The sequence below is a fragment of the Bidens hawaiensis genome, unplaced genomic scaffold (genome assembly GCF_021521415.1).
Source record: "Bidens hawaiensis isolate Kalapana, Puna unplaced genomic scaffold, B.hawaiensis_p1.1 tig00004282_1, whole genome shotgun sequence".
In the NCBI taxonomy this organism is placed as follows: domain Eukaryota; kingdom Viridiplantae; phylum Streptophyta; class Magnoliopsida; order Asterales; family Asteraceae; genus Bidens; species Bidens hawaiensis.
This window is the reverse complement of record NW_027491257.1, coordinates 494,045-510,286: the sequence shown is the minus strand read 5'-3', so window position 1 is coordinate 510,286 and position 16,242 is coordinate 494,045. Positions and strand designations below refer to the sequence as shown.

The 16,242-nt window shown below is 35.0% G+C and overlaps 2 protein-coding genes and 1 pseudogene across 3 annotated transcripts; 2 read left to right on the top strand and 1 right to left on the bottom strand.

Annotated features, from left to right (window-relative positions):
• Window positions 1-832: 832 nt before the first annotated feature.
• LOC143626045 (uncharacterized) lies at window positions 833-2,634 on the top strand. Its single transcript, XM_077096230.1, has 2 exons — window positions 833-1,352; window positions 1,997-2,634. Exons 1-2 carry the CDS (start codon window positions 833-835, stop codon window positions 2,632-2,634), a joined length of 1,158 nt encoding a protein of 385 aa, XP_076952345.1.
• A 2,137-nt stretch (window positions 2,635-4,771) lies between these two features.
• Window positions 4,772-9,492, top strand: LOC143625992 (putative mitochondrial-processing peptidase subunit beta, mitochondrial; annotated as a pseudogene). The gene is made up of 9 exons (XR_013152353.1): window positions 4,772-5,412; window positions 6,691-6,855; window positions 6,940-7,077; window positions 7,620-7,771; window positions 8,003-8,111; window positions 8,201-8,299; window positions 8,390-8,455; window positions 8,588-8,695; window positions 9,302-9,492. The product of XR_013152353.1 is annotated as a putative mitochondrial-processing peptidase subunit beta, mitochondrial (transcript).
• Window positions 9,493-9,982: 490 nt separating this feature from the next.
• Window positions 9,983-14,712, bottom strand: LOC143625991 (beta-glucosidase 40-like). The gene is made up of 13 exons (XM_077096195.1): window positions 14,572-14,712; window positions 13,777-13,843; window positions 13,250-13,308; window positions 12,858-12,933; window positions 11,968-12,039; window positions 11,801-11,888; window positions 11,455-11,710; window positions 11,259-11,374; window positions 10,949-11,172; window positions 10,709-10,740; window positions 10,535-10,637; window positions 10,334-10,442; window positions 9,983-10,243 (listed from the first exon to the last, which is right to left on the bottom strand). Exons 1-13 carry the CDS (start codon window positions 14,710-14,712, stop codon window positions 10,069-10,071), a joined length of 1,518 nt encoding a protein of 505 aa, XP_076952310.1. The 3' UTR covers window positions 9,983-10,068.
• Between the last annotated feature and the right edge of the window lie 1,530 nt (window positions 14,713-16,242).

The following is a 16,242-nucleotide window of genomic DNA, read 5'->3' as shown; positions in this document are numbered from 1 at the left end:
ACTTATCTCGAAACGGTTATCCCAGCGACGAAACAATGTTTCAATTCGGGTGTTTGAATTTCCAATTAACAAAAATCAAGTCATGTGATTCGCTGATTCGAGATAAGTTTTACATCGGTCAAATCGTATTGTTTTTTCGATCAAAAGCCTAAAACATCGGTTTGAAACTTGGGAAAAAACATAAAACGGCGTTAAGTGTTTTTTAACGGATGTCCATTTAGACAAAAATAGTTGAAAGTTGGACCGCTGGTGGTGATTTTTAAAGTTGCGATTATTATCGGCCAGCACACAAAAGTTGGGATTATTTATTTCCAATTTGCCTTTTTTTAAATAACCTATTTGTATTTTTTATGAAATTAGTATGTGACATACTTTAATATGCATTATGCAAATTGAATTAAAGTTTCCAGATATCCTATGTCCACACGTTTTCTAGTTGACTATACATCCCTTCCACATACATATTTCATTCAATTTAATTATGTGATGCCTCAAGTCACATCTGTTGAAGAAGTAAGTACCATTTATCACGGTGGTTAGGAGAGGACTGATATAACAGATTTTCAATAATACACATTCAAGTTAACAAAACGCAGTTCGTGTGCGTTTCTAAACCACATGCTTCTATCTTGTTTCTGGTCACCGATTTGGACGTGGTCACAATGAACTTTATTATGTTGATTTAAGACTTAAAGACGAGGACATTGTTTATTTAAGACAATCTTAGCATGCGTTTAACGAAACATAACTTAAAGCCTTACCTTAATCCTTCTATATTGTTTCAAATACTACCACAACTTTTGATATTTGTTTTGTTTCAAATCCTTCTATTATGTATTCCTTTTCATTTTCCAAACTTGAGAAAGATCTGTCATCTAATTGCAAGAGCTTTCCAGATGGATTTCTAGCTTTCTTGAAGAAGTTAATGTCCGAAACAGAGTTAGAAAACGAGTTCAGTAAACCTATGATGTGGATTGGGATGTACATTGCACTAGCTTCTCTTTTCTGCATCCTACCAATGCTGGCTGATCTGTTACATGGGTTGAAAACCAAAAAACAATGGTTTCTGTGTAAATACTTTACTCTAAATGCTGCTTCCCTCACTGTCATAGCGGTTACAATGAAATTTCCCGTGGATATAAGTAATTCAATGCCAGAAGATGTGGACCAGGCTGCAAAGCTCGGAAGCATGGCGTTTATGTGCACCATGATGGCTAATTTATTGCCTTCTTTAGCAACCATGGACAGTAAGGAACTCCCCACAAATGCCATCGCTCTGGGAGTTTTAGTAATCACTTTGGTTGTGAATGTATGCATTCAGATAGGAACCGGTGTGGTTCCTGATTATGAAGGTGATTATTTCACTATTTTAACTTTTAACACTTGGAAGATGGCAATTGGTTATGTAGCTATGTTACTTGCTTTGCTAATGATACACATATGTTCGACTTTAATGATTATAAATTCAAAACAAATATTAGAATTCAAATACAAAGCATGTCATGAATGAGCTTTGAAGGATCTGGAGTTGCAACAACCAACTGTTGAGAAGCTAAAGCAGTATGTGAGCAACCACTGGATCATGGCAGGAACTGGCAGCCCACAGTTTATAGCAGTTTGCTCTGCTACGACCTCTGCTTCCGGGGTAATAAGTGTTTTAAGCACTTTCATACATGCTAATATTATGATTTACACAATACCAAGTATGAACTATTATGGGTCGGATTATAAGGGGTCAATTGTCTTGATTCTTATTACACAATTTACCGGAGTAATATTGGGTACAATCGCTCCTCTTTGTCGATGTTTTGAATCCTTAACCTTTGAAGTGTCTATAAAATTGATTTGGAACCATATAAGCGTCTTTAAAGTGAGAGCTACTATACCCAAAAGTTATCCGAGTGGAAACATAGTAGCATACCGTTGAAATTTAGTAGCCGCAGATGCAAGATTGTCATCCAGAATCTAAAGGTCCTGATTTTGAGTTTTTGTATAGGAATCCAAAAAGCAGTTGTGGTAGCATGTAAGACGATAGCACTGATCCCGATTTTGTTTGTGATTGGTATCTTGTGCGGTTTTCATTGCTGGAAGCGGTTAAATAATGTGTTGGTGGAGAGACCTGCTCAGCCACAACTTAATAAAGATCTCGGCCCGTATGTTCTGCGACTTCAAGATGATATAGAGCTTGCCGAGAGAACACTGAAAAGCATTTCAAAATCTGTGAACCATGTGATCCAAAAGGCTGAAAAGCAGAAGCCAAACAATCTTATAGAGCTTCTAGAGGAATATAGTGGTTTTGAAGGAGTTGGAGAGTATGACATGCATCAAGTCCCGCCTTTAGCTGAAGAAAAATACGTGGACTGCTGGAGCTTACCTGTAGTAACCCTGACAGCCGTCGCCATATCACTTCCTAACATCCAAAAAGACATTGTCGATAGGTTGTTAAAGAGTGTGAGCGAAGGCCTTACATATGTAACACATATGGTGGCAGCCCTCAATGCCACCGATGAATATGTAAGCATTCAAAAGGTCGCAAGATCGTTGTGGCTAGAAGTTGAAGTTTACCACAAATGGTTAGGATACAAGTTGCCCAACCCTGATCTTCAAGCTAATGCAACAAAAACGATCGTTTAATGGTTCAATGATAGAGCTAAAAACATGGTCACTGAGGTGGAAAGTAAGAATATGAAAGGCTCAGATGATAACACACTTTACATGCCGGTTTCTGCCAACTTAATGTACTGCATCACCCAAACAATCCTAGTTTCCAACCATGCCGACATAGATCATATTAGCCAAGAACAGTTGTTTGTGCAATTGTCATCAATGAATTCTCACATACTGGCTGCTTGTCTCACCAACTTACCCCGAGTCATAGCAATGAAATGCCACACAAGTGTCATAGATAAAAGGGAACACAGTGTACATACTGCAGCCCGACTTCTTGGTGAGACTACGGAGATAATCAATAGCCTTCAAGATCGTGCGCTCCCAAGCTTAAATCCGGATGAGTTGTCATTTATTTATAAGTGGTGTGATTGTTTTCTACATCTTTCTTCTTAAAACAATTATTGTCTCTTTACCAAAAATGATTAACAGTCTATATTAGCATTTAAATTTCTTTTCCATCCCTTTTTCATTAAATTCAAAACAATTACAATAAAGTGGCACGCAAACGGGTAACAAGCTGCGCCGCAACCCTCTTTTGAATAGTCATGGTCGTTTGTTGTTTGCATTTTTTTGCATTCATATTTATTATGTATAGCTTAACCTTTTGTTAAAATATGGACAGTTGTTTTGAGTCGCTTGTGACAAAGTTTATAATTTTACATACTTGGATCCAAAATAAAAATTACATAATCAATCCACCTATTTTAACATGTTTTAAAAATATATTTTTTGAGTAGATAATTTCTTTTAAGTGACTGGAAAGTTGTTTATAACTTTAAATAACTAATTGTATTTATATTCTGAAAATATGTAATATACGCTATTATAGTCGACGAGCTTTAGCTCAACTGGTATTGCAGGGGAACCAAAGATTTTGGCTCAAGGCTGCAAAGCCTCAAGTTCGAATCTGATCTCAACCGTATTTTACTTTAATCGGTGTTTGGGGTGGCAAATTTTCAACGGAACAGAAGATGATGGGCTTGGACTACCTGGCGATGTGTGTGATCACAAATGTATTAGGTCGTCTTTTGTCATAGAGTTATCTCAGGTAGCCGGACTTTTATTTCTTGGTCATTCAAAAAAACATATATGTTATTAAAACTTTAATATATTTACCTTTTTGCCCCCAAACTTTAGTTTGTTTGATTTTTGCCACACAACTATAAAATATTTACTTTTCACCCCTCAACTTTCGTTTCACACACACACACACATATATACGAGAACTATAGTTTGAAAACCCTCTTGAGTTGAGAAAACCCGTGAAAACCCTATGTAACATCGTTTTTTTTTGTTACATGTAATATATGTTGTTACATTTAATACAAAATATCGAAAACATAAAAAAAATGTTTTGCTATTTTTTTTACATTTTTTTAGTAATTCTTATATATGTTTTCAGGAAAGAGAAAACGTAAATAAACTTTTACATTTTTTATTAACTTTAATTGTGAACCACAAGATTTAATTATTAATTAAAAACATGTAGTTGTGAATCAGTTTCTAGAGTTTTCACAACTTAATTGGGTTTTTATTCAAACCTAACCCTATATATATATCTTTCAACCCTCAATTTTGGTAATATATCTTTCCCCCCTTTAACTTACATCTTTACATTTTAGCACATCAACTTTCACAATAAAACTATACCACAAAAAACTTTTACTGTAACAAATTAACCAAATACCAAATGACATTCTGCCCTAACACACAGTAACTTTCAAACATATAATGGATTTAATCTGTTCCACCGCAACGTATAAATTAGAGATAACCAAATAACCAAATTCGATACCAAGTTTTGAGTATTCGGTACTGGTACAGTACCAGTATTTTTTGAATTGTACATGAAATACCGATACCGAACCAACTTTTCAAATACAGGTATCAAAAATCGTAATTTTTTTGATATCAGTATTTTCTGAATTTTACATAAAATACCGATACCGAACCATACTTTTCAATACAAATACCAAAAATTTATGAATTTTGATACCTGTATTTTCATTACCGGTACCGACCTAAAACTTTTGTTTTCATTAAAATAAAACTCTTTTTCTTCTTATTATTTACTTCTTACACCAATCGGAATCACAGAACCATGGCCACGCGCCACCTCCTCACTCTCACGCGCCGCTCACACCGTCCTCTTTCCACCACCACCAGACTCCATTCCACCGCGGCCGTCGCCGCCGTCACCTCCGACACCCCCACACCATCAATGCTCTACGATCGCATATCCTCACAAGTGAACTCAAAGCTCAAACGCCTGCAAAACCCTAACCCTAACTTCCTAAAACACAACACACCACACCCAACGTTAACCAACCACACACCCATCCTCACCTTCCCGGAAACCCACGTCACCACACTCCCCACCGGCCTCCGAGTCGCCTCGGAGGCCAACCTCGCGCCTCGAACCGCGACCGTAGGCGTCTGGATCGCCTCCGGGTCCCGGTTCGAGACGGGCGATGCCATGAATGGCGTCGCCCATTTCGTGGAACATATGTTGTTAAAAGGGACTAATGAGAGGCCCATTAGGGAGTTGGAAAAAGAGGTTGAGAATATGGGTGGGCATTTGTACGGGTATCGGGTCGGGAGCAGACGAGTGTTTATATGAAAGTGATGGCGAAGGATGTGGCGAAGGCGGTGGAGATTTTGGCGGAAGTGGTGCAGGACTCGGCCTTGGATGAAAGGTTGATTAAGCCGACGCGGAAGGATATTCTTCGGGAGATCGAAGAGGTAGTAAACTAGTAATCGACTAATCGTATATTCGTATAACATTGTTTAAATACTGTGCCATTATACCAATGTAGCATTGATACTTGTTTATGGTATTTAGAGATGATATGTTTATATGTAGTAGTGTTAATGTAGAATGGATTAGAAATTAGGGGCGCAAACGAGGCGAGCCATAGGCGTGTTTTGAGCTCTATTTTCGAAGCTCGAGCTCAGCTCGTGAGTTGGTTTTCAAACTCGAGCTTGGCTCATTTACTATTTATTAATTATATTTTATATATTTATGATTATTTTTATATATTTTTTTCAGTTGTAATTTTATGTATAAAATAGTATATATTATTATTTAGTTATTTTCATTTAATTTTTCATAACATTTATGCATATTTTAATTAATAATTATTATATATATTTTTTAAAATATTATATAAATAACAGGCTCATTTAGGCTTGTGAGCTAGATCGAACTTGAGCTCGGCTTGTTTTGAGCTCATTTTCAAAGCTCGGCTCGTGAGTTGATTTTCAAACTCGATCCCGGCTTGGGCATGGCGCATTTACTATTTATTAATTAGTTTTGTATATGTTTATAATAACTTTTATATATTTTTTTCAGTTATAATTTTATGCATAAAATAATATATATTATTTAGTTATTTTCATTTATTTTTTCAGAACATTATATATATTTTAATTAATAATTATTAAATATTTATTTTAAAAAATTATTTAGCTCGAGCTCGACAAGTGAAGCTCGGGCTTGTTTATTAAACAAGCTTACTTTTAGGCTTGGCTCGATCAAGCTTTTTAACGAGCCGATCTCAAGTAGCTCGCGGGCGGCTCGGCTTGTTTGCACCCCTAATGGCACCAAGACTAAGACCACCCGAGCCCACTGAGTCACATTTGCTAACTGATAAGTTAAGTAAATAGAGAAACATGAAGTTTGTATAAACATGTAGTAGTGAATGTAGATTGGATTAAAATGACACCAAGACCAACTGGCCTCATTGACTCACGTTTAGAATGGAAAATGTAGGTAATGCGTCTAAAGACTACATCTTTTTTAGAATGTGTACATGCTGGTTAGTTATTATAACATTGTTTAAATGCTGTGCCATATCATTGACGCTCGTTTTTCATATGTAGAGACGACACGTTTTGCAGCAGTGAATGTAGAACGGATCAAAATGACTCTGAAACCACAATGTTTCGTTTCCTATAGGATAATCTAATATCTTCTATCGTACTAACTGCATCTTGTTATTTTTGCAATGTTGATTTTAGGTGGCCAAAGACGCCGAAGAAGTAATTTTTGATCATTTGCATGTCACTGCTTTCCAACACACTCCCCTCGGGAGGACCATTCTCGGGCCCGTTGAAAACATCCATAAGATAACAAAGAAAGATATGCAAGATTACATTGCAACCCACTACACTCCCCACAGAATGGTACTCAGCTTCAATATGATAGCAGTTCTTAGGTTAATAATATAGTATAATATAAAAATTTAATTTTTTGTATATCTATTACAGGTAATATCAGCTTCGGGAGCAGTTAAGCATGAGGATCTTGTAGAGCAGGTGAAGAAATTGTTCACAAAACTATCTTTTAATCCATTGACTACGACGCAGTTGGTAGAAAAAGAGCCTGCAATATTCACTGGTTCTGAGGTATGTATTTATAGTTTTTGAGAACAAATTTTGTTTTTTTTGATAAATATTTGCAATGTTACTGAAAATTTGATATAACCGTCTATGTTACTTCATTAAGATGGTTTATTTCTGATAAAGATAGAAACTTTAAAGTTTTGAAGTTGAAGAGGTTAATCTTTTGGTGAAAAGTTTTGAACTTTGGATTGAAAATGCTTGAAGGTTGAGGAATTTAGAAGTTTTCATATAGGCATGTAAATGAACCGAATGAACACGAACAATAAACGGACAGGGTTTCTTGTTTGTGTTTGTACGTTAAGAAAACGAGTGTGTTCGTTTGTTAATAATAGAAACAAACGGTTAACGAACGTATATAAACGAACATCGCTGAAAAAAGATCAACGAGCATAACCATTGATGAACATATAAATGGACAAACTTAAATAAATGTTAAAGAACGAACGCAAATGAACAATGTTCGTTTGTTTAACGAAATGAACAAAAAGTTGATAATCGGATTCGCGTTGGTAATAAAAATATTACTGAAAATGTGAAATAATCAGATTCGCATGAGGGATGATGATGCGCCTCTTGCTCACTTTGCTGTTGCCTTCAATGGAGCATCATCGACTGATCCCGATTCAGTTGCTTTGATGGTCATGCAAGAAATGCTTGGATCGTGGAAGAAAAGTGCAGGAGCTGGTAAACATATGGGGTAACTAAATATCTTTCAACTTTGCATATATATATATATATATATTGGATGAGTATCATTACCAGAACTCTTAAATTATTTAAGAACTTGAAGGAACTCCTAGTAATTAACGTTTTTTATAAAAAATTTTGTATGTTAGTGTTATTTGAGTGTAGTTTATATATATATATATATATATATATATTGTTTGGTTCCTTAATAATTGTTTCGTTTTTTGGAATTTGCGTACAGCTCACAACTTGCTCAACTGATCGGGATTAGTGAACTTGCCGAGAGCATGATGACTTTTAACACTAACTATAAAGACACCGGCTTATTTGGTGTCTATGCTGTTGCTAAGGCGAGTTTAACTTCATATTTTTTCAAACACAATGTGTTATATGTTTGCATATCGTTGAAAACAATAGTGCTTTCTTATTATTACTGTAGCCGGATTGCTTGGATGATTTGGCTTTTGCAATAATGCAAGAGATAAGCAAACTATGTTACCGAGTCAATGATGAAGATGTTATCCGAGCTCAAAATCAGGTGATTTTATTATTCCGTGTCTTCACTTAAAATCGCAATAGAGTGGCATCAAATAGATATACTGAACTTTATTTTAATAACTGGTTGCAGCTTAAATCTTTATTGCTTCTTAACTTAGATGGGAGCTTCCATACCGCTGACGAAATTAGTCGATAGGTATCCCGATACAGAATCATTATGTTGCAATTTTATATTTTCATTTTTTTTGTTAATCAGTTTATGTTTAAACACAAGTAAAATAGAAGATTTAGGCTGCAAATTTAAATTAATTTATTATTTTTTTTTCAGTTGATTTCATATGGGCGTAGAATCCCGTTTACCGAGTTATTTGCCAGAATTGATGCAGTGGATGCTGCTACCATCAAACGGATAGCTAACCGATTCATATTCGACCAGGTTATCCCTCTTCCTGATGTTCTCACTCACCTTTTAAATGTCATGTTTAACTTGTGTAAACGGGTCAACATGTTAATGACGGCATTAATAACAGGTTTAAGCATATTTAGCCCGCCTAACTAGAGGTGTAGAAAACCGAGTTTAAACCCAAACCGAACTGGTTTAGTCAACGGGTGGTCAAAATCGGTTTGACTCAAAACGGTTCGGTTTATAAACCGGTTTAGAAGCAAGATAGGCCGGCCTGGTCACGTCGGTTCGGTTTATAAACCGGTTTTAAACCGATTTTTCTCAAACCGGTTCGGTTTTAAAACTGGTTTGGTAGATCTTAAGGGGAACCGGTCCTGAAACTGGCGGTTTGGGTCGGTTAACCCAAACCAGTTCGGTTCGGTTTGCCTAAAACCGGTCTGGGACCGGTTTTTTTGTACACCTCTATGCCTAACCCGTTTATGACACATATAACATTTTTAGCTCAACGTGTTAATATCACATGACACGTTTAATCAAATCAGCACAGTTATGGTTTTTGGGTTCAGTTATAGGTACGTCATTTTTAACATGAATATTAAGTTTTTTTTTTTTTATTTTTATTTTTATTTTTATTTTCAGGACATAGCGATTGCAGCATCTGGGCCAGTGAAGCTATTACCCGACTACAACTGGTTCTGCCGTCGCACTTACATGCTCCGTTACTAGACTCTTGATGTAATATCTTGGTGTCATCCTTTTTTGCTATAAAGTTATGGAAACATGAGTGCCCATTTGCCAACATAAAGCCAACTTTTTGGGGTTCTTTATGAACTAACATAAAGCCAACTTAGCCAAGGCTTTGTTTGACTTGACTTTGTATAACTTGAAGTTAAGTTTATACAACCAAAGGTTCACTACTTCACTGTTTATGCTCTTCATTTATTATGTTTTATTCAAGTTTTTAGTCCTAAAACAGTCAAATCCTTTCATTATCACATTAAAACTGCAAATATTTTTCATCTTGTATATCACGAAACCGAAGTTAATTCGTGTAAATCTTTCAGTCCCGGTCGGGCGTTTGTATTAGAAACAAGTGACCTGCAAATGACCTGCAGTGAAGGCCATCTATGATAAATTTATCTTTTTAAATTGTTTATTAATTATAAAACCAATTATTAACACGCCCAGCTTTGAATCAAATGACCCCTAAAGGACCGCCCTTGCATAGTTGTGTCGAACGTCATTGTCATGTCAACTTTAAAACACGTTACATACAATAAAAACGTAAATATTTTTCCGTCTAGTATATAACAAACCCGAAATAACAAATATGTGTAAATCTTTCATTTCCGGCCAAGAAATTCGTATGACGAGGAAGTGACGCAATCCCATAAAATCATAATCTTTTAACCGACGGTCAAGAAATTCTTGAACCAAACAGCAGAATCCTTAGCGTATCTTTTTAGCTTGTCATTATAATCAACGAAATACAACCCGAATCGTGAACTGAAACCCGCAGCCCATTCCCAGTTATCCAGCAATGACCACGCAAAATACCCCTTCACATTGCACCCATCCTCCCTGTTACACCAAACAAGAAATTAGCGCGTTGATAGTTGTACCGTACAAGCTTTAATGCATGTTGGAACTATAATATCCAAATGGGCTTACTTTATGGCAGCTATTAAGTTTGTGAGATAGTCGTTATGATACTTGACCCGCTTTTCATCCTTTAGTGCGTCTTTGCGTGAGATAAATGGGCTATTCGGGTCGTCCATCCCTATGTGAACAAGAACATATAAGTAACCGTGCTTTAGATGTTGTACTTTATGCATAAATGTTGGTACCAAAGGTCGAAAATATGAAAATTACCATTTTCAGTGATGATCACTAGAGGATTCCCATATTTGTTTTTGATGTAATTTAATAGGCTTCTAAACCCTCCGGGCACTATGTATAACCATATTGAATTTGCCTGTAATATACAAAATATATTAATACTGTAACAGTAGCATGCCAGCCCATACAATATAAAAACATGCATACCCGATCACCAATAGCTTTCCCGTCCTTAAATGCTGAAAAAAGTACGCAAAAAATTGCGGTGTTAGACAATTTGTCATTTGTGTCACATGAAAATATAACCATATTACAAAACCCGTACTTACCAAAAAGAGGAAGTGTATATTGTAAGAGTTATATGGTGTAACTCAGCAATATAACCCCGGGTTCTGTAATATGGTTTGGATTAACAAAAAAGATAAGATATATTTTTAAATGACTTACGAAGGGTAACAGCACCCGAATCTGCAATAGAATCGTTTAGAAGCACGCCAATGATGCTAGTCGAATTATGCCACGCGTACCACGTTGTGTAGTGATTTACACCGACAAAATCAATTGAACCTTTGAGAAGATCGGATTGAAGTTTAGAAAACCTTGGTAACCGGTCCCCGACTCTTGTTCTCATTGATGTCGGGTAATCTCCAAACATTATAGGATCAAGAAACCTAATGTCGTATAAAAACGCTATGTATCTTATGATCAATAATATAGTAAGAGAAGTTCAAAAAATAATATTGGTTTAGAAATGTACCATCCCAATTGAAAATCTTGTGCTCTTTGTGTCGCCTCAATATCCTCGGTTTTGTTTGTACCCGACACGTACCAAATGACATCAAATGCAATCCCAATACGCCCGTTTTGCTTGGCCTAAATAATAATAAAACGTTGATGATTTTCTTATATGATATTTTAATATCTGATTCTGATTATTTAATAACGCACTTTACCTTGTACTTTCTTTTGTAGATATCGAAGGCGGCTGCGTGGGAAAGTAGGGCATTATGAGCAACAATGTAAGGCTCAGTAGCCGAGTTTCCGGCCCTACATAACAACCTAAGAAGTATCGAGCAACGACCCGGTGCTTGAAGGCCAACATCGTAGCCTTGTACCGTAAAAGTATGAGGTTCATTAAATGTCATCCAGTTCTTGACCCGATCACCAAATTTCGTAAAACATGTCTCCGCGTAATTTGTAAAATCGTTTCTGTGTTATAAATTATAATAACAGGCAAAATAACTTAACAAGTATATTTTAAAAAATAATAATAAAAAAATAAAAATATTTAATATTTACATGATTCTTGTGTCAAGCCAGCCATTATATTTGTCTTCCAATGCTTGAGGAAGGTCCCAATGGTAGAGTGTAACATATGGTTCAATATCTAATATTTCATTTCAAACTTTTAATAAAAGAAAATTAAAATTAAATTAAATATTTAAGATATTTAAAAATACGCATACTATTCGCTAATAAAGAATTAATAAGCGCGTTGTAGTGATCGACTCCAGCTTGGTTGATCTGACCGTTTCCATCTACGACATAGACAAACAAGAAAGTATATCGATTTAATAGTTGCTTCGAGCTACACGAAATTATTTGATATGATCTAAGAATACACTCTAGTTTTAAACTAAAGTTTTGAGTAAACATAGAGAAATTGTGTAAGTTTTTATGTGGCTTTTTTAACCTATTAGACCAAACTTTTGTCACATTTCCATGAAATGTTAAAATACATTTTCAATAGCTACACTTCCTAAATTTGAATCATCATTACGACTCATTTTTTATAGGTATATTGTTTTTTATTATCCCAACTATTGCATTTTAGTCACTGCCGGTCCCAACTAATAAATTGGCTACTAACGGTCTCACCTTTTAACGTATTTGTTCCTAATGGTCTGCGACTAACAAAATCTTAACGGCGTTAGTTTCAGGTCGTCGGAAAACTCAAATTTGTTGCCGGAAAACACCACCTGAACACTGCAGCCACCACCAATTGACTCACCGCCAACCAACTACCACCACTTGAGCACCATCAACCAATTCCGACGATGGTTCTAGGGTTTCCGGCGACCTCAATAATTGGGGCTTTTACTAAAAAAATGTTCATAAAGGTCCGATACGAAATTACCAAGATGTTTGGGATGAAAATGTTGAGTTTTTGGGGAAAAACCGGCGACCTGAAACTAACGACGTTAGGATTCTGTTAGTCGTGGACCGTTTGGAACAAATGCATTAAAAGCTGGGACCGTCAGCAACCAATTAGTTAGTTGGGACTGACTAAAAGACAATAGTTGGGATTAATAAAAACCAATATACCTTTTTTATATAAAAAAATATATTTAATTACCTGGGAAAATCCTTGGCCATGAGATTGAAAACCTATATGCATCCATGCCCATATCCTTCATCAATTTTATGTCATCCTGCATTTGAACTATCAAAAGAATTTAACTTTTGTGGGGTTGGCTGGTTGAACTTTAGAAGATAGTCTAGCACTCTAGCCCGAAAGAACCCGAAAAAATCATGGTCTGTTTCACTTTTCACAATGTTTTAACGTGTTACATTAATTTAAACATGACGAGTGTTACGTTATTTAACCGAACAGTCGAACACCATTGGATGGAGACACATTTAATGCCGAATTGCTTAAAAAGAAGATATTGTTGCATCATGAATATTCATGAATAGAAAATGACACTTAACTCCATGAAACATATAACAGAATGAAAGATTACTTGCCTCATACAAGTGGTATTGATCAACTGCAACATCAGCATTGCTAAAATCGGATACCTTACCTGCAAGATTACAAGGTCAAAATTGTAATTTCACCCTCACACGAAACAAAATAATAAGGTTTTGAGTTGTTACTTGTAACCCGTTTAATAATCAGGTATTGTTCGGGTTTTAACTGTTTAACAAAACATGTTACGATGTAATCACTACTTTTCAGTTTGCAATGCATAAAACAAAAATATTCAAGTTTTTTTCTTAAAAAAAATGATTACAAATTTACAACTCATTTATTACAAGCAAATTTGTTTGACTCATTTAAATAAACGGTTTAAACCAGTTATGTTCTGGTTACACGATTTTAAACATGGTCCGACACGAAAATATATATAAGTCATGTTCGACTGTTCGTGTTTATGAACAAATAAATAAATACCAAATGTTCCGGTTACACGATTTTAAACATGGTCCGACACGAAAATATATATAAGTCATGTTCGACTGTTCGTGTTTATGAACAAATAAATAAATACCAAATGTATGAGCAAATTTGTCCCAAGTAGCCTGACCCCTTCCATCTACCTTCACGGCTCCTTCATACTGTCAAGTAACAAATCAATGAATAATGTATTGTAATATCATTTAGATATATGATGTCGTTTAATGTAGTAACAAAACTTGGTTAGTATTTTATATCCACTTCTAATATTAAAATAGCATATAGTACTATAATTTATCATTTTATGTCCTCCACATTCATAATAAATACAAATACTTAAAGTATGTAACATTTTCCCTCCCCATAAATTAGGTATGTGTAAGAAGTTTAGAAAACCTATTCGAAATCGAAAAAACGAAACCGAAATCATCGGACTGAACAAAAACTGACAGTTTGGTTCATGTTTTCGTAAAAACCAAACTTATAGATTAGTGTTTTTATTTAAATGATCAAATAGTTATTAGCTAATTAAAAAGCTCAAGCCAATTTTTTTCCCCCGCTATTTCCAGCTCAAATGGCAAAACCAAACACAAGCAAATACAAAGAAAACCAAAACCGCATGGTTTTCAAAAACTTGAAACCTACATTTTGGTTTGTGGTTTTAACCCATAACCAATTAAAACCGACTCATGCGTGCACTATGCACACCCCAAGTAAAAACAGAGGGGGTCCCACTCGTTAGATTGGTTAATTGCAACGTCAATCCATAATATAATAAATGTAATTAATTCAATATGTTTGTTTTGATTGGAAATTATTCCATGGATTATTTAAAACCATTTACTATAATAATAATAATAATAATAATAATAATAATAAAAGAACAAACCTGGTAAGCAGAAGATGCAGTACCAAAAACAAAACCATTTGGAAAGCTTTTTCTGTTAATCCCATCAGCAAAACATCCATGAATAAGAACAAGTACAATCCCAAAAGCTAATAGTACAACAGTTGTTAATCTCAACGACATTTATGTAACAACTGTACGATGAATAAGAGATTGCTAAGGAATGTTTGTGTGTTTTAAAACCGAGTTTTGTGAGGATTTATATAAAAACGGCGGAGAGATAGTGGTGCTGGAATGTAGGAATTAGGAAGTCATGGTTTCACACTTTATAAAATACAAAAATGAATATACAAAAATAGTATTAATAAATGTAGACTTAATGCTTATTATGGAAATACAACTGTTAAATTGTCAATCAGAGGTGTCACACACTACATATTAATATTAATAAAATAATCATATATTTATTTTAACTGTAATAATATAAAGGACGGTGAAGAAACACCAAATTAACTCTTGGTCTAATCATTTATACTGTATTCTTGAGTTTTTTATTTAAGGGTTTAGAAAAGAAAAGATAAGAAAATTTTTTTTTTTTCATACTTGAGTTTTTTCATTAAAAGAAAAGAAAGAGAATGAAAATAAAAGTTAGGGCTTTTTTCTTCCAAAACTTTCCAGCCAAATATGGCCTGATTTGGAAGGAAAGTTTATAGTCATTTATAATATTATTAATTTACTCTATTTTTTCCTTCCTATCTAACTCAACAATAAGGACATGATTGTAAAGTTACAATTTTTTTCCTATCTAACTCAAGAATGTAATTAACACTTTTTTTTCTATTCTTTTATTTTAACTCGAGAATGTCTTTTAAATATATAATTTATTTTCCTTTCTTCCCCTATCCAATCTTATCATTTCTTTTCTTTGTATTTTAAACCCGAGAATACAGTGTTAGTCCTTAGGCTAAAGCTTAGTCTTTCTCACGGGGTTGAGTATCATCCGGCAGATCTGAGTGGATTTATCTACAAAACAGCAGGCCCGGCCCAAGGGGAGGGCGGAGAGGGCAACGGACCCAGGCCCACTCTTTCAAGAGGCCCATAATTGTTAAAAAAGAAAATTTAAATTTTATATATAATTTTGTTTTAACACAAAAACCTACAAAATTACTCTTTGGTTGAATGGAAAGTGATCTAGACTATGGAAACAATGGTCATGGGTTCTACTCCAATAGCTAGTGTTATTTTTTATAGAAAAAAACTTTCATTTTGTATGTCATTTTAGTAACATTTTATTATTATTTGTTTGTTATGGGCTTTTGAAAGACAAACTTATTGGTAAAATTGTAAAATTAAATACTGTATAATTGAGAACGTGATTTTAGGGGCCCGTTTTTTTACTTATCCCAAGCCCTAAATTTTAAGGGGTATTTATGGCCGGATGAGAGGAGAGAATGTATGTGTCGCCTGCCGTGTCAGGAGTTCAACCAATCAGAGGCCTTGCACGTGCCTCGTGGAAGTTGGTGGATAAAGTGGTCGACTGATTGTGACAATCCTTTGGCGCCACTATGGGTGTTTTCAATCCTTTGGCTGAGCGTCCTTTCAACATAATTTCTTTTTAAATCATATTTAGGAAGATCTTTGGCGCCACTATTCTCAAGATGTCATGTATGTTTAGCGCTTGGTAGAATGGTTGTCGACGCTTTTGTACTTTGC

Coding starts and splice junctions, on each gene's coding strand:
- LOC143626045 (XM_077096230.1), top strand. CDS start 833: ATGTATTCCTTTTCATTTTCCAAACTTGAGAAAGATCTGTCATCTAAT. Junction 1,353..1,996: donor TGTGGTTCCTGATTATGAAG/GTGATTATTTCA, acceptor GTTTTTGTATAG/GAATCCAAAAAGCAGTTGTG.
- LOC143625991 (XM_077096195.1), bottom strand. CDS start 14,712: ATGTCGTTGAGATTAACAACTGTTGTACTATTAGCTTTTGGGATTGTA. Junction 13,309..13,776: donor CAAATTTGCTCATACATTTG/GTATTTATTTAT, acceptor GTAATCTTGCAG/GTAAGGTATCCGATTTTAGC. Junction 11,375..11,454: donor TCTACAAAAGAAAGTACAAG/GTAAAGTGCGTT, acceptor ATTATTATTTAG/GCCAAGCAAAACGGGCGTAT.